The sequence below is a fragment of the Poeciliopsis prolifica genome, unplaced genomic scaffold (assembly GCF_027474105.1).
Source record: "Poeciliopsis prolifica strain line A6 unplaced genomic scaffold, Auburn_PproV2 SCAFFOLD017, whole genome shotgun sequence".
NCBI lineage: Eukaryota > Metazoa > Chordata > Actinopteri > Cyprinodontiformes > Poeciliidae > Poeciliopsis > Poeciliopsis prolifica.
In genome coordinates, this window is record NW_026562392.1 from 1,641,391 (window position 1) to 1,668,074 (window position 26,684).

The window sequence follows — 26,684 nt, forward strand, 5'->3', positions numbered from 1 at the left end:
CCAAATGTGGCTGCAGCCGATTGCTCTTCAATTCCAGCCTTCAGTGAGAAGAGCAGGCAGAAGTGCAGGCTTTCTGTTGCCTTTGTAACGATGTGTAGAATACCTTTCATACATGACGATTTAGCTTGTATGATTGAAACAGTCCTTCGCGTAGACGCACATGCAGAGTGAGAACTTCAAACTCCATAGCTACACGGTTACTGAGTTCAGCACAGAGTTTATTAGACTCCTGACTTCCAGCCTCAACAATTTGGTGTTCTGACATTCATAAACAACTCGAGAGCCTTATAGTCAATAAATATCAGCATAGTCAGAACACTGAGACACATCAATAGACATCCAGTTTTAATTTCAACTAAGCAAAACATAGAAAAACACTTTTCTTACCAAAAATTCCAAGCACAAACGACATAAACAACAATGACAACGCTGCTTCCCTTGACCCACTGGGGGTTCATTTTTGCTTCAAAAAACAATCTGATTGGAAACTGGAAAAGACTTAAGTTCAAGTTGTACTAAAAGAAAAATGGCCTACCAATGAAACTATTCAGTGCAACATTCTTTCTTAATGCTAAACATGCTGTCAGCCTCCATATCTCTAAGCATTCATAGTTCCATGAATGCTCATGAGTTTCTGAAACACTTGAAACAACAATACTTTGCACCAATCTGATGGCTGAATAACCTAAATAACAGATTACCAAAAGGAAATATCTTTGTCATTGAGCTCATCTATTTATTCAATAAAAATAAAAAAAATCAGGTTTTTGAATTGCAAATGTTGTTTATGGATGCAGCTGTGGAGCAGAGGCAAAGCGCCACCGATTAAGGGACGCTTTAGTCCTCAAAGCAGCCGTCACAGATTTGAGTCGCGGCCTGCTGACCTTAGCTGACCTTAGCTGACCTTAGCTGCATGTCTTCCTCCTCTGTCATAACCCACTTTCTGTCTGACAACATCTAAATAAAGGCCATTAGAGCTGATAAAACCTTTTATTTTTTTGTCAATGTTTGGTTTTGACTGAAATGTGATTAATTAATTACAAATCCTGCAAATAACTCAATTAAAAATTTTAATAGAGTCCCATTACTGGCTTTTTTTGAGTATTCAGTCACTGAATCACATCAGCTCTGTCAGCGGACAGCAGAGCTTACAGGGTATCAAATCCATTCATAAAATTAATTCTGATAACCTTAATATGCTTTCAGTGAGCAGGGAGATGCAAGGATTGGCAATTATCAAAACTGCATCAGCCGGTGATCCCTAAAGACTCTGATCCTTATTAAAAACAAATTATAATACGTGTAATTTTATTTTATTTTTTTCTAAAATGACCCATGCTGCCTTGGGCTGTAAAATCCCTCTAATAAAATGCTATGAAGCTAATCATAGCATTTTGGGTCATACTGGGGAGAGATGGCCGGCTTTGTTATTAGTTTTCAGACATTAACATTCTGAAAATAAAATTTGGATTTGAGCCACATGACTAAAGTTAGGCTTTTGAATCTGACACATGCATAGAGAAACACACGGCTTCTTTACGTCAGGAAGAGACAGAAATGTCCAGACAGAGAGGCACAGATGGACATGCAGGTAGACAAACAAAAGGATAAAGTGAGGTGAGTGCCAGGTAAGCAGACTGTTAGGTTTTATGAGCTGCACACGTAACACACAGCATGAAACAGGAAGGGCTCCTCTCAGCAGCGCTGCCACTGCTGACACACACACACACACACACACCAAAGATTTGATCCGTTAATGTCACGGGTGTCAGTGTGCTCCACTGAATCAGCATGATTCAACATTACTGCACTGCAAGAACACTTTTCTAAATATTCTTATGAAAGTGTTTCCACTCAGGCAAATTTGTCAAATTTGGAAATCTACATTGTTGTGCAGTCATGTTTAAAAATATTAAATAAAACACACGTTCCAAGGATACTGGTTTGTCAGGATAAAATTACCTTTTAAAAATAAAAACCTTTCAGTAGGTAGTAAACATACTTTTTAATTAATCCAAAATTTCTGGATTAAAAGATTTATTGGTCTGCTGTAACATACTAATTTTAAATGTCACATTTTGATTAACTGTAAGTGCAAAATCATCATTTTGAAAACAGAAAAAAAAGTTCAACATCCATCTGTATGTGATTAATCTATATAGAGCTATCGTATATAGAACTTTGTGATAAAGTTCTAGAAATTAAATATTACAATATCAATAATATTGCAATTTCCTGAATGGGTCTCTGTGAAACAGTACTGACTAGTTTGCAATTTAATGAACACTATTGATGTTTCCTACACTGTGTTTTGTCAATCTGATGGTATAATCTTTTAAATAATTGTATGCTAACCTCCCACATCCAAAGTGATGTTATATTTTCATTATATTTTACTTATACTGCCTCATGTGCATCATTTCACAATTCACAAGAAATTATAAAGGCCTCTCTTTGAACGATGTATTGTTTTACTGTCCAAAGTCTGAAAACTTTGGACAATAAAATAAGTTATTTTACTGCTCAGTTAATAACGTTTGACAAAGCACATCAAGCTGAATTTTTATATTGTACCAAAGCACAATGTTTATTACTTGCATTATTTAGTATTGTAACAAACTTATGATACAAGGCCTTGTAAAAAAAACTTTTTTTTAAAATAATTATCATGCAAATGTGTTTAAAATAAAAGTAGATATTTACATGCAGTTTTACTTTTGTTACAGCTCCTCACTTTATGGTAAATCTGCAGCAGGTTTAACAAAAATACACTTTTTTACAGAATAGTGTCATCATGTTGTGACAACATAAAATGAGACAGATAATCCGTGGGGGGAAAAAACTAAGCTCCTCTGCATCCATGAGCTACAACTGCAGACTGCAGAAAAAAACAACTTACCCTTTAACTGCCGTCGACAATGGTCATGCTAACCAGTCTTAGCAATTCCTGGCAGGCTCTGTTGTGTTGAACCAGCTGTAACGTAACAGAGAAAGGGATAGAGCATGAGCAGTGCGTACATGAGGATGACTGACAACGCTGAGACCCTCCTCTTGGCTCTGATTGGTTGTTTCTGACTGAATAGTTTCTGCCGTTAGTTCTGGGCGTACTGGGAAATGGAAAAGGAGCTTGATTTTTTCCCTCACAGGTCATCTATCTCATACTCTACTGTCACGACATAGTGACAGCTTTACCTGCTGCATCCTTAAACCTGCACAGTGAAAATGCTGCTGTTAAAAATTGTGGTGTTTAAGAAGCTTAAAAAAGTTTGGGTCGCCTTTAACTGGAAAAAGTTAGATACACAAGTGCAAGGAGAGCAAAAATGTTAGCATGAAGCTCCAGACGACAGCTCTTTTAGTCCAGAGGGCTTTATCACACACAGAGGGTGCAGCCCCCTGGTGGGTATGAGCTCATTTCAGCCTCACTGACAAATAAATGGCATTTTCATGTGTGTGTGTGTGTGTGTGTGTGTGTGTGTGTGTGTGTGTGTGTGTGTGTGTGTGTGTGTGTGTGTGTGTGTGTGTGTGTGTGTGTGTGTGTGTGCGCACGCACATACATGTACAATATTCCACTTGAAATCCCTGAAAGTATTGTCACAATTGGCAAGGTGCCACTTTCAGAACACTTAGGAAGGCAGGACTACAGTGCTCAGCACAAACTAGTAAGTAACACACACACACACACACACACACACACGCACACACACACACACACACACACACACACACACACACACACACACACACACACACACACACACACACACACACACACCTACACAACGTAGAGATAATGCGACTCTCCTTAAAGGATACTTGCCCCTCCAGCGCTTAGAAGTTTGTAGCCTCATTTTCAAGTCTGACCAACTTTACAGGACATTAACCACTAAAGTCAGGGAGAGCTTTCATACGATCTCCCACATCCAGAGTAATGTTGAAAATATGCAGGCAGTCGAAATGGAAATTCTATGTCAGAACATTATTATCCAAGTGGGGCATTTAGAATAGAATGATTCTTTATTGCCTCTCTCTCTCTCTCTCTCTGTGTCTCTCTCTCTGTCTCTCTCTCTCTCTCTCAAGAAAACAAAAAATGGTGCTGACAAATAAATGGCGTTGGTGCTATGACAGAAATGTTGTCGTAACACCAGGCTCTTTTTGTTCATAAAAATCTACCTTACTTGGACTTTTTTCTGCTGATTTGTAGAAAAAAATGGTTAAACATCCATGGGGTGAATACTTTTTCAAGGGGCTGTAAATTAGGACTGCTAAAGTAGAACAGAACATAAAAGACTGGTGAAGACTGCTGAACACAACTGGTTTATAATCTCTGCTAATTAAGAAGTCTTTGCTGTGTCTTCATTTGATATCCTGCCAAACAGGTTCCCCTGTTACTGCCTGTTCAAAAAGGGTAACCCACTTGGCTCCTTTTTCAGACTCCCTGAGTTGTGTCATTGTTTTGTGGAGGAGAAATCTCTGGGTGCAAATTCATAAAGCCTAATGTTGACAAAAATTGAATGTTGGAGAGTGTGTGTTTGACTTTAAAGACATTGAACATTTGCATAAAAACACAAAGGTGAAGATATCAAGCTGGCCTGCACCGAAACAATTCTCTGTGAAATGTACATAATCAGGCATAACATTAAAAGTGAGGCAGCCTCCCTGTTGCTGCCATCACCAAGCTCTGACCTTCATCAGACCCCTAAATGTCTCCTGTGGTCTCTGGCACTAAAATGCTGGAAAGAGATTCTGAAATCCTGTGAAGTAGTTTTTCCATCTTATCCCGCAGAAGCTCAGTTGGATTTAACGTGGGGAAATTTGGAGGATCTTTTAACACTTCAAATTTGCTATTATGCTCCTCAAACCTTTTCTTAGCCATTTCTACTTTGTGGAAGGACATAAATGGAGGGAACAGCCATTACAAAATGTCAGTTCCGTAGGTTCTGCATGTGAAAGTAACATCAAAATATGGACGGTAGGATCAAAGTTTTTCCCAGGGTTCAGGAGTTAGGCAGCCACATTCTCGTTGTCTTGCACTACTTATGCACTTTACTTCGTTTTATTAGGTCCCAGAACATTTGTCTAAGAAAAAATACAGAATAACAAAATTAAAAGCAAGAAACAAAAAACTAAAACAGACAGAAATTTGAGGTTTCTCTAGGTATTCACTAAGACTCTCAGCCCCCTAAACTGCGGATTTGGATCCAAAGAAACTTCCTTAAAGATCTTGGCAAAGGCTACATGGCTTTTGGCTTCATTGCAGTCTCTGTCATGCTATCTCTCTCTCACACACACAAACACACCAACCTGCAACCTCAACTGACCTTCAGTAGCCTCCGTGACCTGCAGTATCCTGCATTAGCTCACATTCACGAAACAAAAACCTACACGAGCCTACACCAACCCACACTCACTGAGTCATTACACAGCACATGCAGACAAAATCTCACATGCACACTTAATTCAGTGCAGCTGCCTAGTAACAGGTAGGTTATTTTTAATCGCTCGGAAAGTCTGCAAGAAATTAATTGTTTGTCAGATGGAACCTAATTGCACATCGAATGCGTGAAGCAATGATTCCATAATTTAAGTCTTGTCAATTTAATTCGTGTTTATTCGTTTACAGACTGACACGCCAGGTGTGGAAACACCTCTGGGATTTAATCCCAGAACCCTGCCTGCCACGAAGGACCAGCGCACCACCATGCAGTTCCCCAACGCATGCTTCCTTTGTCTTTAATAGCATCAGACATTCATACGTGCAAATTTTGATTGTTTTATCTAATTTTCAACTTTGTTGAACAACATAACAGCTTTCACATTACAAAAATACCAACACGAAGATACACAACATTTTAACAATGGATGGAAATTGTTGGCCTTAACTTGCATTTGTTTTTTTAAGGCCAAATCAGAATTTGAATAAAGAGTCATATGGAAGATATTTGGTTGGACTGATATTTAACTTTTCTCGTTTTGGAAAGGGCCTTGAGATGATTTTTGCATTGAAGAGGTTTAATAAAAATTAAAAAAAACTATTCCGGCATTTCTGTCTGGGCACATAGTGTTATGAAAAGATGAAGTCAAGAGGTTCCTGTGAAGAGTTTTGTCTGCTCTAACTTCTGCTTCCTCATTGAAAGAACCATAATTTTAAACTAAATGATACCAAAAGTTCAGATACAGAGTTTAATTAGAAAAATTATATCATCCTATTTGGAACTTTTTTTATTCAATAAGTGTTTCCCTCTTTGTCTTTCGAAATTCTAGTTTATTCTAGTTTCCTTAGAGACAGTTTTGGTAAGATAAATAACTGGCAGTGGTCTGAGACCTTCAGAAACTCTCAAACTTGCAGTCGATGAAATGATATTGTCCAAGATTATCATTGCTAACTTTTAGAACTGTGGTTCCTAATCCAGGTCCTCAGGCCACCCAGTCCTACATATTTTAGGAGGCATTCACACCAGCACTGTTTAGTCTGCTTTAATCAAACTCTTCATCGTTTACCTAGAAAGTCCGGTTTGTTTGGGGAGGTGTGAATGCGTATTCCAACTCTGATCCGGAACAAAAAAGGCGAACTCTTGGTCTCGGTTGAAATGAACTCTGGTGCGGTTCCAGAGTATAAGAGGACCGGAGAGCGCTCCCAAAGCAGGAAGTGGACCACGATGTGGAGCATTCTGGGTAAATGCAACCAAAATAAATGCATGAGAAATGGTTTATGGTCGTTTTACAAAGATGAGAAAAATCCTACAACCATTAAAACTGAACCCACTTCATTTTTCTTTACATTTTGTAGAAGGAAGCCCAAAAAAACTAATAAAAATGGTGGACATGCCTCTGTTGACAGAACATAAGCTTCACGTCAAATGATCACAGTTCATGTGTATTACTCTTCATTTGGGAGATTTTAATGATTACAATGGTGTTAAGATATTTTTTCCATGCTTGAAGCAAAACATCAGTACTATGTGTGAATTTCCAAATCAATTGGAAATCTTAAAACACATAGAAGCAGTTTGTAAAAAGAGGACCAGACTGGAACTGGCAGATTTGATCAATAAGTCGCAACGATTTCGAGCCAAGTTGTTATAAACGATATATCCTGCCACAAGCTGCAGAACTGCTGCATCATCCACCACTAATGCCGAGAATGATCGCCAGGCAGACTTATGATGAGCTCCTTCCCACCAGTTTGCTCCATTATGCCGGCGCTTGCAGTACAGCTTAAGCCATCAACATTATTCCAGTCAATACCAGCGGGAAATATGGAAAATAGAAATCACACAGCTCTGCAGCCAAGAAAAGAAAAGTTACTTTAGTGTTCTCACCCTTTCTGTGTAGCTACATTAAACTTGTATGCATTACTCAGTCAAATGCACATCTGCACCAGCCTGTAACTAGCTGAGGTAAAGAGAGCAAACCACAGCATTTACATGTGGAGAACCTAATCTGGTGAAAAGCTTCAAACAGGAAGATAAACATGGAACAGTTGATAATTAGAGGACAATACCTGTCTTTATAATTTGCTTGAGTTTGTCATTCACAACAGTTTTAATCACTTCTGAGGGAATGAATAAATAAAGAAACTCTGAGTCACACAAAATGAAACTGAACACTCACTGCTCTTGGTTGTCCTCATCTTCAGGTGAGTTGTACGCCTCACGGGTCGAGTTCATTAGATAAGATGGAAGTCCTTCAGAACGTGCATGAATGATCATCTACCACCGGGATTATTAAAAGCAGCTGGTCATATAAACCATCTCAGTCCCAGTGATGATGACTGGATGCTGTTAATTCTTCTGTGACTTAATCAGCCTGAACAACAAACTGAATCAGTATTTGTTAGCTTATTTTTTTTTAAAAGCCTGTATTTTTGTGAAATTGTGTAGTGACCATCCACACACTTAAAAATAAAACAAAATCAAAGGTTTTGTGAAAATATCTTAGTTTACTTGAAATAAGTAAATCACTGAATGTTTTAGCACAACAATACATGAAAGATCTCCTGGTGTTGTATCAACCTTCCAGACCTCTCAGGTCTTCTGGTTCTGGTTCTGCTCTGCATTCAGAGACTTTCACAAACTTCTAGGAAACTGGAAAAATAACCATGAACAATAATTAATATATTTTATGTGCCTTTTATGATGATTTTTGATGATTATGAAGATGACAAAATGCAATGTTTGATGCTTATTTCATAAGTGCTTATTGTGTTATGTTGTTGTCATGTGAGGCATTTGAAAATGGCCTGATGTTGAACTTGATTTGACTGGATATATTTAAAACAATTGACCGTATGTCAAATTAATTTATTTCTCCAGTGTTTCACATTAACTTGTGAGCAGTGGATCCCAACTATCCACGGTTCAGTATTCACTTATTCGCAGATTCTTCTACGGAACATAATTCAAAAATTTTTCAGAAAAATTTGCCTATTTTAACTATAATTATACTATGTTGTATTTGGTGAGGGGTCTATGAAAATCATATTGGCATTTTTAGAGCATCTCCCATGTACAGATTTTAGCTACATGGAGGTCAGGCCTTCTATTCCCACAAATACTGAGGGTCCACTGTGCCACCAGGTAGAATTCAAACATGACTAAATATATTCAGTTGCCTTCAGGTGAACTAAAAGTAGTGCACAGCCCAAGCAGAACAGGAAAGCAGAGCAAAATAAGAAACTTGTAAGCATGCCACATTTAACTTCTTATGCACATTCTGGACATTTCTGTCTCTGTCTTTTGACGTCAGGTCAAAAAGAAGAAAGAAATATTTAACATGGTAATTATCTTTAGAAAGACAATAATAACAGCCGAAGACATCCAACACAAACTAGACAGACTCCCAAATGCATCTTTGGGTTTTCACCTTCCTACTCAGCTTATCATCATGAGCTTAGGGCTTTGCATCAACTCTCCCTTCTGTGTGTGACTGCAAGCAGACTCAACACAATGCTCAATGTGCTAAATGAGCACACAATGCTCATTGAAGGGCCTTGTCTTAACCTTACATCCTTCACTGAGACGAGGGTGTGTGGGATGCAGTAAGGCATGCCAAAAAGCTGATTTTTTTTAGCCCCCTAATTTAAAAACCTTCCTCGCATCCTGAGGGCAGCAAGACGTCCTCCACTAATTTCCATTTCTGAGGCATCAGCAGTACAAGTTTGAGGAGGTCTGCAAGTTTCTTGCAGAAAGAAAAACTTCTTGGTTCAAGTGAGAATTAAATAAATATACATTTACACAATTCCCACAACACAATTAATACAAACTTGTCTCATCAGAATTCCTCTTTGCAGCCCGTCTTAATTCTGACCTCATCTGTAGCAAAAAAAGTATAACATCTCCATCTGATTGCTATTCAAGGCATGTATATATAAATAACCAATGACTGAATGCATAAATGATCATAGGGAAGTGTGCAGAAAAAAAAATCTGCTGTGTAGAAAGTTTAACAGTGAACCTGAGGAACAGAAAGAGACGAGGGTAGAAGAAGCAAAGCGGACCGGTGAGTAAATTACAGTGAATGCATGGAAGTAAACACAGAATAAACACAGAGCATGATAGTGTTGCACAAAGTTATCCAGAGTTTCTGAATACCTGCAGAAGAGTTGCAGAGGAAATGGGAAAAAACATGATATGCAGCATTTCAGATTAATAATCAAGTTATAAATGGATTCTAGTCTCCTGACTCATAATCAATCAAATGTCCATATAGATTCCTTCCTCCAAAGACAATGATGTAACAGCATGTATGTTTGCATCATGCCTGTCGTGAGCAAATTCATCACTGTGACATTCCCAGAGGCAGATTTTAACGATTTAAGGATTTCTCTTTGGTAAAGAATCACGAGTCTTTTCTCCAGCTAGCACTAGTCTCTCTTGTTTGTTCTGGTTGCATTTACCCAGGATGCCCTGCACTGCAGTCCACTTCTTGCTTTGGAGGGGTGTCTGGTGCAGTTCAAATATATGTGTGAACGCCAAGTGGGCCAGAGTTCACTTCGACCGAACCCAGACTGAAGTTTTTAGGCAGATCAGAGTTTGTGTTTTGGTCCTCATAAATCGAGGAAAAGCTCCTCCAACACTGGTTACCAGCCTCAGAATTACTTTGTCACACACTTCCTCTATCTCTAAAATTATGGCAAAAAACAGTGTTCTTTGCAAAAACTGTTCATTAACTTTTTTATTATTATTATTTCATGTATCAATCTTGATAGAGGGAGCTCCCCAAGTTTCCTTCTTGATCCCATTGCAGTCCAACCATCCGTGTTGTACAAGAGACTGGTTCAGAAAAGCAAAAAGATTGATAAAAGGTTAGAAGCTTGTGTGCTGTAATGCATAACAGCTGCTACCACAAGCACAACCTGAACGCAAAGACCACTGAAATATTTCAAGCTGTACTAACTATAGGAGGATTCCTGGTGTCAATCCCCGTTATTAACAGCAAAGTTTCTCTGGAAGTCACTGTTTATGTGACATAGAGCAGAAGATGATATAAGGACAATAATGAGGACGCTCAGATTTGTGCTTCACAGCGCTAATGGGGCAGCCGCCAACAACATAATCAAAGTGAACGGCAACTTAACCGAGCAACGTTTTACTGGCTGAATACACACGTAAAGTTGAGTCTAAAATATTTTAACGTAGCTCACAATTTTTTTCAATATTTCTCCACAGAGCAGCTCAGTCCCTGTCCAAAGAGGGGCGTTCAAAATTTTAGCAGCCTAAATGCTAAATTTAATCATCCCAGCGTCGCCCTGGGGACCCGGGCTCATTAAAACGCTGCAGTAAACCCGACGTGTCACAACAATTAGGCCGTGTTGTCTCAACTTCTGGTACAAGGCACTTCAATGTTTGCATGCGATCGGGGGGAGGCTCCTTATCTGCAAGTCCTCTTTAGCTAAATTCTCTCCGAGTTCAGCCGGAGTTCACTCCAATTCTTTCTTCTTTTTTTTTTTTTAAGTTGTAGCCTATGGCAAAGCACAGCCTAGTCGCAGTCTGCATCAATAATGTAGACACCACAGCCTGTTAACATCTCAGCCTTTAGCTAGAGGTCTGCTTGACAGCCATGCACTTAAACAAAGGCAGGCTGGAGCTTTGATTAGCACAAAGAGAACTGAAAGCTGGACAATTTTAAGTGTGGGAGAATAATAATGGGAAGTTCAGAGTACAGCCGAAGAGATGAACACACACTGCTACTTTAAAGCCAGGTGTACAGTAGATGAAGGGATGAGTGTGCGCATGCATGCATGTTTGTGTGTGTAGAAACTGGCTTCTGTGGCGTAAATGACCACATTGCAGCAGAGCAGCATAAAAAAGAGTGAATTTCAGCCCAAAAAAAAAGACTTTCCAAAATTTTCCCAAAAATTGTCTGAACTTGAAAAGTTCTAAATTTGATAGAAAAAACTTGGACATTTCCGAGTTTGGAGATTTCAACTTTTGACAAAAAATCTCCAAAAGTAAAACAATTTCAACTTGAAACTCAAATTTTGAGCTTGATGTCAGAAATTTTCAAGAAAAAACTTGGAGGTTTGAAAAGGTGCAACTTTGCAGAAAAGCTCTGATATTTTTCTGGAAAAATTTCAGTTTCGAAAGCAAAAAAATTCTGACGTTTAAAACTGAAATTTTCGACTGACAGAGTCATAACAAAATATTGCTTTATTCTTTTAAATTTACAGAACATGCTACTTTTCTTTGAAGGAAGTTTTTGTTTTTGTCTGTTTGCCTGTTGAAAAATGATTTCACTTGAAATTACTGACAAATCCATAAGAAAATATTGCTTTATTCATTTAGTTATTAAATAATATACACTGTGGTAGGTCTTGGTTCAACAGACGATGTGCAATCATTTCAATGTATTTTAATAAACGTTGAACCAGTCCGGCTCTCGGCTTGTAGCAAATTTGGTTTGTTGGCCCTCGGTGTCCCTGCTTTAAAGATTCCAACAAAATTCAGTTTGAAAAAAGATGGACTAAATCATTCATTGGTAAAACTAAAAAGCCACAGAGGAGGAGCAGAACACGCATGAAACGTGTCTGGGTCTCATTCAACAGTCCTTTATCCCGTGCAAAGATGCCGCTGAATTATTTAACCACTACTTAGACTCCATAGTTAAATTAAGCTATGCAAACAAGAGCAAACTGAATTAAAATCACATCAGCAGCAAATAAAGCTACCGTTTGACAAAACAGCTTTAAAGTCTTCCGTAATACGCATTTGAAGAGGAAGACCTGATGAGACTGCTGTCTTCAGCACTTTTCTTTGCAGGGCTTCTTATCTACTTAATCACCGACGTAGCACTGCGCTTTCTGGACTGCCTCTAATCAGCGTGGGAACCGTGGAAACATTTACCCAATGCTGAGCAGCTCTTCTTTATAGAGCTTAAGGAGCTGTGAGATGTGGGAAGTGGATTCGTTAAGAGAACATAAATGACGAGAGGCAAATATCTGTCAAGTGTGTTCCTTCAGGATCACATGCCAGTCAAGGCAAAGCAGCATTTTTTCTGCGTTTTTCTGGAAGTTTAGGTGTTTAAGGACTGTAAGAACTGTATGCTGAGCGCCGAAGTCCTTTGTGTGTTCAGATTGCAAATAGAGAAATTCTGAGTTTGCTGGTGAGAGACAAATCCCAAGTAACCATGCTACTAATAAAACTGATTATGTTTATGCCGAAATCAAGATATAATTTGATGAATTTGAAAATGGGCAACGATGGTAAAAAAAAAAAAACAGATCAGAATCCTGTATACCTAATATGTACCAGTAGAGGACATTAGTTTCAAGGAAAGATAGAACTAAACACATGAAACATCATATCATTTCAGAAAGAGCTCAAACAAAATGATTAATCCAGGATTTTAACATTTTAATCTAGCAAATCTCATCTAGGATACAAGACTAGAATTCATTATTTAAAAACTTCACATTTCTGTTGACAACTGAAAACAAAAACAAAAAAAATTACATACGAATCTGTATAAAAATATGACTTACAAAAGTTTAAATATTGGTGCTGCCAGCACTTCCATGGTTTGTTCCATTTCTTGGCCAATGTCAGCTGAAGCAGGCTCAGAGTTTTCATGACTCAGCACAGTGATGAGTCATGGCTGAGAATCAGCATGCAGAGAGAGAGAGAGAGAAAATATGTCACTGAAGCAACTTGGAGTGAAGTGTGTTTAGTCCACTGGAAAGTCAAAAACTTTTGAGAGAATCTGATGTCTCTGGAGCGAACTGCAGTTCTGGAGGAGCAACGGCAGAACGCTGGATGCCAGGTTGGATCCGAATGGACAAAAGACAGGACAGTTTAACTGAAGCGTTTTAAACATGGATACAAAATGTAGTTTTCCTTTATTAAACTGTTAAGTTCAAATATTAATGTTATTAATTTTGTAGAAAACTAGAAGACATGCAGAAAAAAAAGTTGTGAGGATTCTGACTCGATACAATATTTAAACTGTATGTTTTAAAGGCACTATTCGCAAATAAACTCTATGTTGCTAATATTAGAAATTTATGTTATGGAATTTTATGCTCAAATGTATTTTTCTTCAAATATAAACTGATGAAGTTTGATACAGAAGGGATCCTTTTCCCCATGTCAGCCACATAACAAAATAGTTAAACAGAACCATGTGAATAGAAACGTTAAAAATAAAATTTGAAATAGTTTCTGAATTGATTTGTGACCCTAAAAACCAGAATCTCATCACTGGACATTTGCATCTCAAAAAATGATGCATCTTAGTTCTGTTTCTGTACGGCTTTACTTCACTCGCGCAGGGCTGCTGTGATAAAAAGCATCCGCACTGATCAATCTATTCAACACATATTTATTCATTAACCAATCTTTTTCATTAAAAAAAATAATAACCTAGTTTATGTTCAGCGAGTTTTTTATGTAGTGCTGAATAGAAAAAGTCCCATTTTGCTCTAATCATTGACCGGCTCAGTCTGAGCTTCACTTTCCAAGTTATGTTTGGAAACACAACTCCTGTGTTTGTTTTGAAGCAGCTCCGGCTCTCTCTCAGGTCACACTCATTGTCTGGGCGCCATATTTTCCTCTGAATTGATGTAAATCTGGACCCACGTTTACTGATTCATACTGGACCTGATGTGCCAATGTGCAGACTTCATCCTGCCAACTTCGTTTATTTTACTGCTGTTCGTCTTACAAAACATTATTGTATTGATGTCTAAAACCTGGCAAGTAACAAAGCTCTTATTAATAATTCCTAATCATTCTACACTGAAATGTAAATTCTAAGAACTTCATTTTATTTTATTATTGTCATACTGGAGTTTGTACTGAATAGTTTTTATTTCAACACATTTTGTTTTTGTTTTGGTGTATCAGCTATGATAAACTAAGTATCATAACTTTTAAAACTATTTAACAGTTACTGATATTCAAAAGAAAATGTTCAATAAATTATAAGTCCAAAGAATTAATGTTTTCTGCTGTGAAATGGAACACACTGCAATAAACGTACAAATAACTTTTCAGCAAGGTATAGAAGCTTTTTTTAAATCAATATTTCTTTAATATTGACGAAAACGAAAAATCCTAAACTACAAAACAAGACAAAAATACTTAAGATTTGGTGTTGATGTAGTGAGTATCTGAAAACCGTTGCTCTTTTTTGAAAGTTGTTGAAAAGTCTATTTTTTTCAATGAGTGTAGAAAAGTTGGAAAATATACCACAGACGAGAGTTTGGATAGAATCCAAATATTCCCTTAGAATTAAGTTTACTTGAAAACTACAACTAAATGTTTCTATATCTTTGCTTTAGTTCATGCATGAAAATCCAAATCCAAATTGTGATAACGGAAATAATTGTTTAAATAAACACAATTTAGTTTTGCCATACAGTTTCATGCAACAATGATTTCATACCGCTATGGTGTTTTTTTTTAAATATAGATTTTAACACACTGAGGATCCTACGTTGGCCCACACAGACAAACAGCTCCAGGCCCAGTAGCGCTGGTGAGATGAGCTCGCACTGATTGGTGCACAAACAAACCATCAGCGTTTTCAATAATTCCCTCCCATCACAGAGAGGATGGCAGGCTCAGTGCAGCCTCTCTGCTGCTGTGCAACACATCCACAAAATGGGACTGCAAGCAGAGCACTGCAGGGGGCAGCCTCTTGTGACAAGCGTTCAGTTTACAGGTTGTAGATTTGGAAAGCTTTTTCCTTTTTTTTTTGCTAAGAATCACAGGAAAGTTGAGAATGATAAATATATCTTGGAAATAGTGAACACTGAACAGTCTATGTATATTAAACAACAGGATTTAAATACTATATTAAGATATTACTCTGTTTTTGATTTGTGACAGAATGAAACATAATGCTAATGGCTTTAATGGTCTTTCAAAAGACGGTTTCCATATTCACAGCACAAAAAATCTAAAGACTCACAAGAAATTGTGAGGCTTTACAAAAGACTCACAATTACAGATTCCGTCAAATTTTAAAGGGGCACTATTATACTTTACAGCAACATCAAGAAATTCTGTTAACTTCAGTTAACTATATATGCTGTATATATTGAATGCAGCTTGAAAGAAATTTGACTTTGTGATTTAACACCTTGAAACTGGGCCTCTGTTTCTTCAAAAACTCCTGCTCTTTCTGGTATGCCGACTTCAGAAAGTCATCACAACATGGCTCCACTATTAACCGTTTAACAACATTCTTACCAGCGTTTCACAGAGAAGTAGCTCATAAAACGAGCTCAGCAGATACGCAGTTCCAACAGGTGTTTGCTAATAGCTGCTGGCTAGTCTGGAGGAGCTGAGTGGGTGAGTCGAAGGCGGGGGCCGCTCTCTGAGGCAGAAGCTGAGAAGCTTGGAAGCTGCAGCTCTGGGGAGGAACGTCGTCCTCGAAGGTGGAGCGAGGTCCACAAAGGCATTTTGCACATCTTAATGGTTGCCATGGGAGATTAAAATATTACTCAAATATGCATGAATGAATCCAGACAACACTCAAGGTATGTTTTTCACGAGGAAATAACATTAGAACATGATGTAAAGCGAGAAAAAGGCAAATTTTACACAATATTCTTTAACACACGATCCAAGACAAATTGGAAAAAAAATGTTCACAAGAATTGATTCATAACTGGTTGACTGAAGAGCAAACCAATCACAATTAACAATTAATTAACTGCATAGAAGACTCCAGTGAGCTTGGTCATTTTATTATGTTTATTAATATTTTTAAAGAGCTATCTTGTTTATGAACACTAATTATTCTTTTTATTTATGACTTTTGTTGTTTAATTTCTTACTGTTTTTGGTTGTTGTGTTTTATTTAGATATTTTAAATGCCTGTATGTTCCAGTGTGGAGTATTCTGTGCAAAATTAAAGTTTTAGGTTTTGAGAAGGTGAACTTGCATTATTGTGTCGTAATCAGCATATTAGCTGAAAGTGGTTGCAAAGCAACAATATTATCATTTGCATTCGCAATTATTCCTGGGGCAAATCATCGTCCAGCAAAGTCTGTTATGGTGACAAGCCAAATTTCTTAAAAAAAATTATTTTAAGGTTTTATTGGCTCTAGTGGCCTATATTCGATAGTGAATTGACAGGGAAGTGAGTAATGAGAGAAGGGGGAAAACATGCAGCAAAGGTCACCAGGCTGGGAATCGAACCTGCGACGTCGAGACGAGGACTGAGGTGCTTAACCCCTCCACAGCACCCCGATAAGCCTATTAAACAGGAAGTAAAAATGTACACCTGACTGAAAGCTGATCCTGAATCCATGACCTGAACCAAACCATGGATTTTGTGGGCCGTTCCACCCCTACTGCTTCCACAACTCATTAGGTAACCAATAGAGACGGGAAGAACAGCAGCATAAGAGACTGAGAACCACAATAAATAAATAAATATCTGGAAGCCCGTTCTGACTGAGCTTCCTTTTCTGACGGGACGAAAATACTCCCCGATGCTGCGGTGTCTGCAGGTTAGAGCTGAAAAATACAGTTTGGGCAAATTGGCACTTATCATGATGTTCCAACTGGGGTCAAAACTGAAGGTTTTCTTCAGCGGTTTGATCTTTTCTTTGACTAGCACAGTATCTTGGATGTATTCAGTCAGAACTCAGCCAGATTATTAGCTCTGGCCAAGAAAATATCCTAAAACATTTAAAAGTAAAAAAAAAAAAGAGAGAGCAGAGATGTAAAATTGTTTTCCTGTCTTTGGAAACAAAGGGAAAATCCAGCCTGCAGTGCTTTTGAAAGATATACAACATTTCAAACAAATTTTCTTAAAGGGTTGCCAAATTAGAAACGGTCTCAAGCTGGTTCTAGAACAGTTCTGTTGTGATGCGGAGAATTAAAGCCAGCTACAGTAGAGCAAAGAGAGAAACTTCCAGAAAACATATACATTTATTGTATATATCTTCTAGCAATTAGTGTGTGTGTACACACGCACACACACACTAATTACATAAAGACAAAATATTGTGTGTACAGTGTGCTACATCTGAACAGACCAGGCAGTAGTTCTTCTGTCTGTTCTGTCTACATGTTGTGTTTTCTTTTTCACATGTTCCAAAATTTTACAAACACTTTGTTGGAAAAGAGCCCGTATATTTGTGGATCCAACACACACACACATGCACACACACAACAGTGCACTAGTTTTTACCCGTCTAGCGCCTTCGTTCCACCAACACAATACTGTCACATTTCGCCGTGTCACATGGACTTGTGTGTGTGTGTGCGTGCGAGAAAGCAAAAGCGGGAGAGTGGAGTTCAGATTCAGGCTGATCTGTCAGCTGCAGACAAGCTCCATCAAGTCTGCCTCCTCCAACAAACACACACTCCGCCTCTTGCCTCAGGAGGTGAGAAGCCGCTAATTGGCAAAGGGCAAAAGAACACAGACGCGGTAAACACAATCACACACACAAGGACAGTCAGGTACGCACGCACAAACACACTAATAAGAACAAAGAAGCAGACAGACACAGAAGTCTGGCTCTGGGAAGCACTTTTTCCACCGTGTGTGTGATTTGAGCGGCTCAACCTGGCAGACGTTACTAGAGCTAAGAATACACACCGCCTGCCTGCTGAGTTTCTCCGCAACTTACCTTGTTAATAATCCGTTTGATCCCCCCATCCCCATTACCTTTGCTTTAGTCATTTTATGCTATGGCTAAAATATAAGGGACTGCAATAGTCATTCACTTCCCAGATGTCCTTTAGGCAGAATATACCTGCATTCTGGACTTTCACGCGTGAGAAAAAAAAAAACTTCCAAGTGGAAATATTTGAACATCCTGGGATTCATGACAACACGCCATAGTTCTGGTTAAGAAAACGGCACACACCCAAAGGCTGGAGAATTAATGAGCAAGTGCTGAGGTTGTTTTACCAACAGCTGACATCCCCCTCTTAAAAAGATATGATGAAAATAATTAGAGAGCGTTGCTGGGGTGCTAATATGCGGCTTTTTTAATAGGATCCCTGTGGAATCACAAGCCATTGTGACGACCTGCAGACATTTCATACAAGTGTGACCCAGTTTTGTTTTTTTTCTGTTCCTATGGAGATCCCAAACACAATTCCCAACATAAATACAGCACAATTCTGTTAATGTGGGAAAGCTGTATTCATCTAAGACTCTAACCTGTATCGCCGTGTGAACATAACTCTACAACAAAGTGTTATTGTAAAGTAGCATATAAGGCTGCAGGCCAAACGCTAACTGCTAGCCCTCAATCCATGAATATCTTAACTTGCTGTGTATTAAGCTTAAGAGAGCATCTATTGCCTTCAATGATGTCTTATAAAAAGCCCCAAGCTTGAATGCATTTTATTTGATATCCCAACACAATGTAGCTCAAAATTGTGAAATGGAAGGAATTACATTCTTCTCAACAAATAAAAACAAAGTTTGTGCTTAGCCTGCCTTACAAACTGAGATTTATATCCCTGTTCTTCTTTGCAATGTTGCTCAGCCTTGTTCAGATTAGACAGAGATTTGTATTGGCACACACACACCTTTCATTCACAGCGCAGTCCACCTGGGTACCACCCTCCCACTCAGTCCCTGTAGTCTTTGGTTTGCTTACCATGGTCATGAAGAGAGTGCCACAATGTACACAAAAATCAACTTAGCAATTTCTATCCCAGAGTCATTTGACAAACTCAAGCTATTTTGTAGCCTGGCCATTGAATTCCTACATAATTCTGATCTCCCTTCACTTCAATGTGCAGGGCGTCTCCCACTGAGCTGCATTTCTGTTTTAGAATTGCAGTCTGGCTTCATGGGGTTGTAGTTTGCCAATGGCATTGGAAGAAGTGAGCAAAGCCATTCAGTCTGAGTTGTTCACGCTTCCACATATTGAGCAATTAAAGTTAGATCAAGAGGAATAGCAAAGATGTCATTGCCCTACTCCTCATCGTTTTGTTTACAGCGCAAACAGGTTTCAGTATGCTTCCTAGTGTAGCTTTCGCATTACATACATACATCATGCACAAGCATTAGCAATCGCCAACTTGAACATTGTCCAAGCCTCCAGGACGTCTGGGTGCTGGTTTTCATCAGGCCGGGTATTTTTGTGAGAAACTGTATGCAATTCCTCACCCTGTCTGATAAATGCTCCTCAAAAGGATTCATGACGTTTGCATATACAAAAACTATATGGTGGAATAGTGCACAGGCTGAAGTGAAATAACAGAGCTGTCTGAAAGCATTTCTCAAAAAATGTGCCCACAAACTCCTGACCAATCACACAGCAGAATTTTGTGAGAAGCAGTTTGGCCTGATGTTGAGAAGGGGAGGAGAATGCAACAAAATTACGCACTTTTTGTCATGCAGCTACATCAAAGACAGCAGATTTGGACAGTTTCAGTGCAGTTTGTATTTGCACAACAAATAAATATTACGTCATTGGAATAACATTGTGTAGAATATTCATATTCATAATTGTTGGCTACAGTAAATTTGTATCTCAAGTGATGGAAACAAAGAAGAGAAGGAGTTAAGCAAACAGACTTTTCTCAACTATATACAGTATATGGTGTCTAAGAAAAGGCATTATTAATTTAAAAGGAGGAAAGACTGCAGAGCCTGCTGTTAGTTTCATAAATGACAGTAAACAAAGAAAGAAAAAGCTTGTCAATTACATGGTGTCACACTTAATGACTCCCCTCATTCAAGAAACTCACGGTCATCTCTTCCAGTAAGATGTCTGGATGTGCATATTCACTGTGGAGATCTCCACTTGATTCTAGCATAGTGAATTAATAAGCCTCTCAGACCTACAATGAGAAATTACACATCAGACTTTACAGAAGCCTCTTATCAAGCCGAAGGAGATTTAAAGAACTTTACCTGGAGGACCAGAGCAAATACGAACAGCTACACTCTCAACATGGTCAAAAATAATTCACTCATGAGAGAGAAAACCATGGTTTTCTTTAGGCTGAAAGTAACTGTTTGTACAGTGGAGATATTTTATCCTGAGTCTTTCAAGGATGGGTTGCACAGCAGCACAGTAATTGTTTGTTCAAATCAGAGCGGGAATCTTTCTGCATGGAGTTCAGAGTTGGGTTAGGGTTCTCTTGGGGTATCCTGGCTTCCTTCCTTCATCCAAAAACACAAGTGAAAGTTAAATGGCCACTAGGTTTTGCTTCAGTATTAGTTTTCCCCTTTGACTGGGAACCTACCCATGGTGCACCCAGATATGTTCAACAGTGGCAACATGTATGTATTGTCCTTTCAGGAATGGGTTACCAGTACTCAGAATTTGACCCAGAAGGTGATATCATCAAGCCCTCCGGGATGGATTGTAAAAGTTCTGAGCAAGAATCTGCACTAGAAAGGTGAAGTTTGATGTACTTGCTAAAATAATCACTGACATCTTGCGAAATTGAATTCAGTCCATTCAGTCTTTTTCTATAGCGCTCAAATCACAGCACATTCAATTCAAATCAACCAGACAGGTTCAAAGTCAATGACACATTCCTTTTGATCCTAGTTATCAAACAGTAACACAGTTTATGATTTAAAATAGCAAAAAGAAATTCTGTCTTAGGCAACCTAGGCAATTGCATTGAGTCATTGACTTGCGGCATTCACCCCTCTAATGTACATTACATTTCAAATGCAATGCACATAATGCCAAATAGGGTGAATGGGATTCCTACAACTACCACAATGTCAGTGTGAACCAATAATACTGTTACTTTTAAGACAGTCCAACATATAAAGCATTGTACTGTGATGTGAAAAAATATGTGCCCCCTCAAAGATTTATTCTGTTATAGATTTTTGCTACACTTAAATGTTTCAGATGATTTTTTTTTTTAGTATCAGATGCTGATTATGTAAAAAAATAATAATAATAATGTATTCAAACCAGACTGGCTTAGGTGAAAAAGCAATTATCTAATCATAAAATCATTTGTTTAACAGTTATTTTTGTTCAGTTTCACAAACCAGGTCTGATTATTGCCAGACTGTTGCAATTACAAAAATGCTTAAAGAGAATCTGTCTGACTGCATGAAGTAGTGTGAAGCATTATCTCAGAAAGCAATACATCACACCTCGATCTAGAACAATTCAATAACATGGGGTGACAAACACTCTATTGATCTCCATCAGTTTGAAAAGAGTTGTGTAGATTCTAAGGAATCGGGTCTCCACCAAACCTCAGTAAGCATCATTATCCACAGAGAGAAAAACATGGATCAGTGGTGAACATTCCCTTTAGTGACCACTGGTCAAAGTTGCTCCAAGGGAGCATCTACAACTCACCTTGGAGGTCACAACAGAAGCAGAGCATAAAGGTTCAGCTGAAATTTGCAATGAAAAAAAGAAGAAAGAAACCATCTGAGATGATCCCAAAAGATCCTGGGAAAACAATTCTTTGGGCTGACAGGACAAAAGTGAAACCTTTTGGAAACATGGTGGTGGTGGAGAGATGTTTCTGCAGACTAATAATCACCAGAAAGTATCTCAACAGGCTGGATAGTATTTATCGCTAATAATAAGAAGCTACAACTGCAATTTAGTTTTTGCTAAGTTTATTTCTGTCAAATATTAACAACAATTTTATGATGGGAAACATTGAAGTGAGAGGAAACAGCAAAAACTGTGGAAATCCATCATGGGGCAAATACTTTGCTGACTCCTCTAGTGTTGACATCTTTTACCAGCTTTGCCTGCATGAAACCACAACAGTAGAACATCAAGTGTACCAGCGCCTCATTTGCATTTGCAAAAGTTGCGGGGAGGAAAAAAGAAAACACCTCGGGCACAAATTGTTTTTTAAGTATTTAACTTATACACCTCCCAGCTGGCTTGTTCTTTAAAATATATTGAACATGACAGCTCCTGGCACAGAAGAAAAGAGATGAAACAGACCTATTTCTATGTTTAACACAGCAAAAGGAGACATCTCGGTCAAAGGGAGAGACAGGGTTACCCGGCAGAAGTGCTCTGGTTCCCTTTAGAGGGAGGGAATGATGGATGGATGGATGGATGGATGTGTCTTTTTCATGTCTGCTGAGTTAGCCTCGTTAGCTTAGCTCTTCAGTCTGGCGCAGCTCAGACAGTGGCTCCCACTCTGCACAACTTCCAGCGTCTGGCCAAAAGTGCAGAGCAGAGCCAACCACCGGACAGCCCAACAATCATTTAGCAGGACCAGTTAGCTTGGCCAGAACATTCCCCCATCCGCCTACGGCAGCAGTTTGTCTTTTAATATAAATGCATATAAAATACAGAAATGACTTTCAAAAATGTCGCCGGCTTCTTACCTGCTCGTGCCGCCACTCACGTGCACAGCCGCCGTGACAGGTTGGTTGGAGTGCGTGATGGTGTGGATGTTAGACGTCAGGTCCAACTGCACTACAGTGGTGTCACGGCTGGGAGGCAAAATAAAGCTCAGCTGTCCTACTGTACAGCACGCGCTGCCAACAGTCGGGGCATTAAAAATAACGCTTTGGCGACACCTGCCGGTTACTTCAACAAACAGCAGTACAACCAAACCAATGACCTCGTTGAGAGGCTGCAGCCTCCCAGCAAGAGGGCATTTGAGAAAAGTCTGGATTGATTTGAGTTTTCAGTCTGCTTTTTAAGCCAAAGATTTGCTCGAGAATTTAATGGGTTCTTGATTTATTTTGTCAAGTTCAAATGAGCCAACTTAAGCTTATTTTTATAAGTCAAATATCATTTTCAAGTGGAAAACAACTCTTGACCTGGAAAAGTTAACCTGTAACTAATATTCAGTTCTCAATGGATCAGATTGATAGAGATTGGATAAATAAAAGTTTTTTGTAAGAAATGCATATCCTCTTGAATATAGTGATTTCATTTTTCCATGGGCTACATTCATGTTCTCCAAGATTTAACACATAGTACCTCATAACAAACTGAAGTTAATTTAATTGATTTGCCAGTTTATTCACAAAATATACACAGGTTCACACATATTTACAGCCTTTGAATACTGTTGAGGCAACATTGGCAGATACAGCTTCAAGTCTTCTTAGGAACATCTCTACAAACGCAGGACATCCATTCTGGGTATTTTCTATCATTTTGTTATTCCTCTCTGCAGATTCTCACAAGCAAGCTGAGAGAATGAATGGGCGATAGAACTTCAGAGTCATTTTTAAGTCTTTCCAGGGCTCAATTGTATTTAAATAAATACTCAAACACAAGTTGTTTTTCTGGAAGGTGAATCACTCTCATAGTCCGAGGTTCAGACCAATCAGGAGCAGGTTTTCTTGAATAATCCTTTTTTGGCTTTAGTTGGAACAAATAATTACTTTGCAGATGCACTGTGTCGATGAAGTTATTTTCAGGAATAATGGTTGAAACAGCCACAGGCATGTATTAATCGGGGGTATTGTGGTGGATCAGCGGTTAAGCACAACCCACCTACAGAGGCCTTGGTCTTCTATGCGGCTGTCGCAGATTCGATTCCCGGCCGGGTGACCTTTGCCACACATCTTCCCCCTTCTCTCATTACCCACTTTCCAGTCAAATCACTATCAAATAAAGGCCACCAGAGTCAATAAAACCTTTAAAAAATGTATTTATCACAGAACTTTATTTTAAAAAATGTCTACATACATAATATTACATAAAGTTAGTGCAAATTGTCACCAGGATTTCAGAATGTTGCTTAGATACCACTGCACTACAGTGCCCTCGTTATAAAACTTGCAGTATGTGCAGGTAAACAATGCCAGACATTAGTGTTCTGCTGCCAAAGTGTTTCATCTAACAAGTTAACAACACATGCTTAATAGAGTTTGCACACCTTTGCCCATGCCTATCCCGCTCCACAGCTCATTACGGAAATGGATCCAATGCTCCCCACCCCTCAAGCAATTTTGGCGACTTGCCTTGGAGCCAAGAAAGGAAACTGGGATCAAATCCTCTGTGCCTGGAACGGTGATTAATCACATTTTGCCATGGCAACCATACTAGGCAGACCTGGCAAGTTGCTGAACAAAACCCCTAAGGAAACTGATTTAGCATGTAATCAAAATCATGAACCATCCTAATGTTGCTGTGAGCTGCCTTCATCAAGACTGAATTAGAAGCATCTGGACAGTTTTGGAATCTTACAGGTTGCAGGGGTGCCAGCACATGGTCCAGATAACCATTGTTCAGGAGGGCTTTAAGTGGATGAAGACTCGTCTCCATAGAGACCTGAAATGCATAAAGACCTAGAGCAGATGTTTAAAAGTAAAACATCTCAAAATAAGATATAGCATCTCCAAAACTTGCATTACCACAACGGCAGAAATGACTTCTGTTTATGGTTCAGATTTCGGGCAAAAAAGGTCAACAATTCTACTTTTCCAAAAGCAGAATTGCTTCAGCCATCTTCTCAAACAGCAGACAGAGGCCTTCCTGTGTGATCAAGCGCAAGTAATGCCAAATGGATCTTAACTGGTACTGCTACTGTCTGACGGAGGCTGTGGAAACAACAATGCTGCCTTGTGATGGAACTGAAGGAGAGAAGGCAAACACCCAGCCGAGAGTCAAGTGACAAAACTGTCCCTGTTTCAAACGCCACAGTGGTGCAGACTAATTGTAAGCTGGATACATTCAATCATTCTGCATCAGACCATTTTTTCATGGGTGAGCCGAGGACAGCTGAGCCCTCTTCAGAGACACAAAGGGCCCTGTTGGTTTCTCCATTCAATAAGTAACAGTCTACAGCTAGAGAAATAATTCTACAAAGAGGAATCCACTGCATGCTTTGCTTTAATTCATATGCAGGACCGGCCTGGTGACCTTTGCGGCATGCCGCTGGTGTTTTAGTCTTTGTGTCGCTCTTGAGCAAGAACTCAAAGAAATGCTTCACCACTCAGCTGGACAGCCAAACTTCCACTTGATTCTGATTGGATGAGCAGCAAGCCGGTGTGTTTGCCGGCTGTCGTGGGCTTGAACTGGACCGGTAGCTTCACGTAATGCTGTGATCTAATGGATGAAAGAAAACAGGAGGCATTAGACAAATCTTTTGTCAAGAATGAAGAAATGCACTCAAAAAGCACATGCTTGTCATACATTCAAACTATATAAAAAAATGTTTTACTTTAATTCTTATGCACATCAGATGGAAATAAATGAAAACAGTTTCAATGTCAATGTGGGAACAGTGCCTTGCAAAAGCATGTATAAACCTTGAACTTTTCACATCTAGTCACATTACACCCCAAAACCTACAGTTTATGTGATTGCTTTCCATAAAGTAGCACATAAAAGCAACTTCTGTTAAACAGAAGTTATCAGCCGTTTACTTTTGTCAAAATCAAATTATACAGGTGGACTCCATTTATGAAGTGGATGACATCCATTGGCTATTATCTGCGCTCTTAAATCTAACTCCACAAAAGAAAAATCAGCACAAATTCAGTTCAAAAATACTTAATTTATCCCAAAAGTCAAGTAAATGTTTAATTGCCTATTCATGCCTGAGATGCTAATCAACTACTCCCAGCTGAAAAAATGATGTTCTGTTGCCAGGGTCATGCATCATAGCAACTGCTCAAAAGTGAAGGGGAAAAAAAAGTATTCTTCAGCTAGGCAGCATCTAAAACCATGGGGAGTAACTGTCCAAACATGCAATGTCTCAACAAAACAAATTTATTAAAAGTCTACAAATTATCATTGTTGAAAATTTCGAAAGCCATTTTTGGTTTTCAAAATTTTTCATTTTTGGTTTTCTTTTGCCTTTCACTTCATGCTCCATTTTGTGTTTGCAATAGAATCCACCAACTTCTGTAGCTGTAAAGTGACAAAGGCTCAAAAGTTTACATACTTCTGTAAAATGCTACATGTAGAAGAGCTGATTTCTGCAGGGTTTCTGCATCTAACCTTTGTTAGATCCAACAACAACTTCAGAACCAATATTATTTAGTTCAAAAGGAAATCTGACATGCAGAAACATGAACTGAAACTTGTGAGGCTTTTCATGACCTGCAGAGATCCTGATGAGAGTCACAGCAAACTGCAAAGCTGACGTCACACAGATAGCAGCTGGGGGACGTTCAGGTCATACAACACATGATGTTTGCACATAATGGAGGAATGTATGACAATGCTTTATTTTTGGCAAAAGAACAAACCAGTCCCAGGAGGTTTGCTCTTCATGCCCTACAGATCGTAACATATACTTCATTAAAACAAATGAAGGACTGTTCTCAGAGTAGGCGTGCTT

The 26,684-nt window shown here is 38.8% G+C and overlaps 2 protein-coding genes across 2 annotated transcripts in view; both read right to left on the reverse strand.

Moving 5' to 3' along the window:
- LOC129367440 (low-density lipoprotein receptor class A domain-containing protein 4-like) overlaps positions 1-22,852 on the reverse strand; it is a 215,163-nt gene extending 192,311 nt beyond the window's left edge. Inside the window, exons 1-3 of the mRNA XM_055041849.1 lie at positions 22,762-22,852; positions 12,980-13,092; positions 2,900-2,974 (exon numbers count right to left, since the gene is read on the reverse strand). The gene's annotated coding sequence lies outside the window, so the exon portion shown is untranslated. The remainder of the gene's footprint in view (positions 1-2,899; positions 2,975-12,979; positions 13,093-22,761) is intronic.
- Positions 22,853-23,386: 534 nt separating this feature from the next.
- cep192 (centrosomal protein 192) overlaps positions 23,387-26,684 on the reverse strand; it is a 36,622-nt gene continuing 33,324 nt past the window's right edge. Inside the window, 1 exon segment of the mRNA XM_055041843.1 lies at positions 23,387-25,444. Coding sequence (XP_054897818.1) covers positions 25,312-25,444 — 133 coding nt within the window. The 3' untranslated portion in view covers positions 23,387-25,311.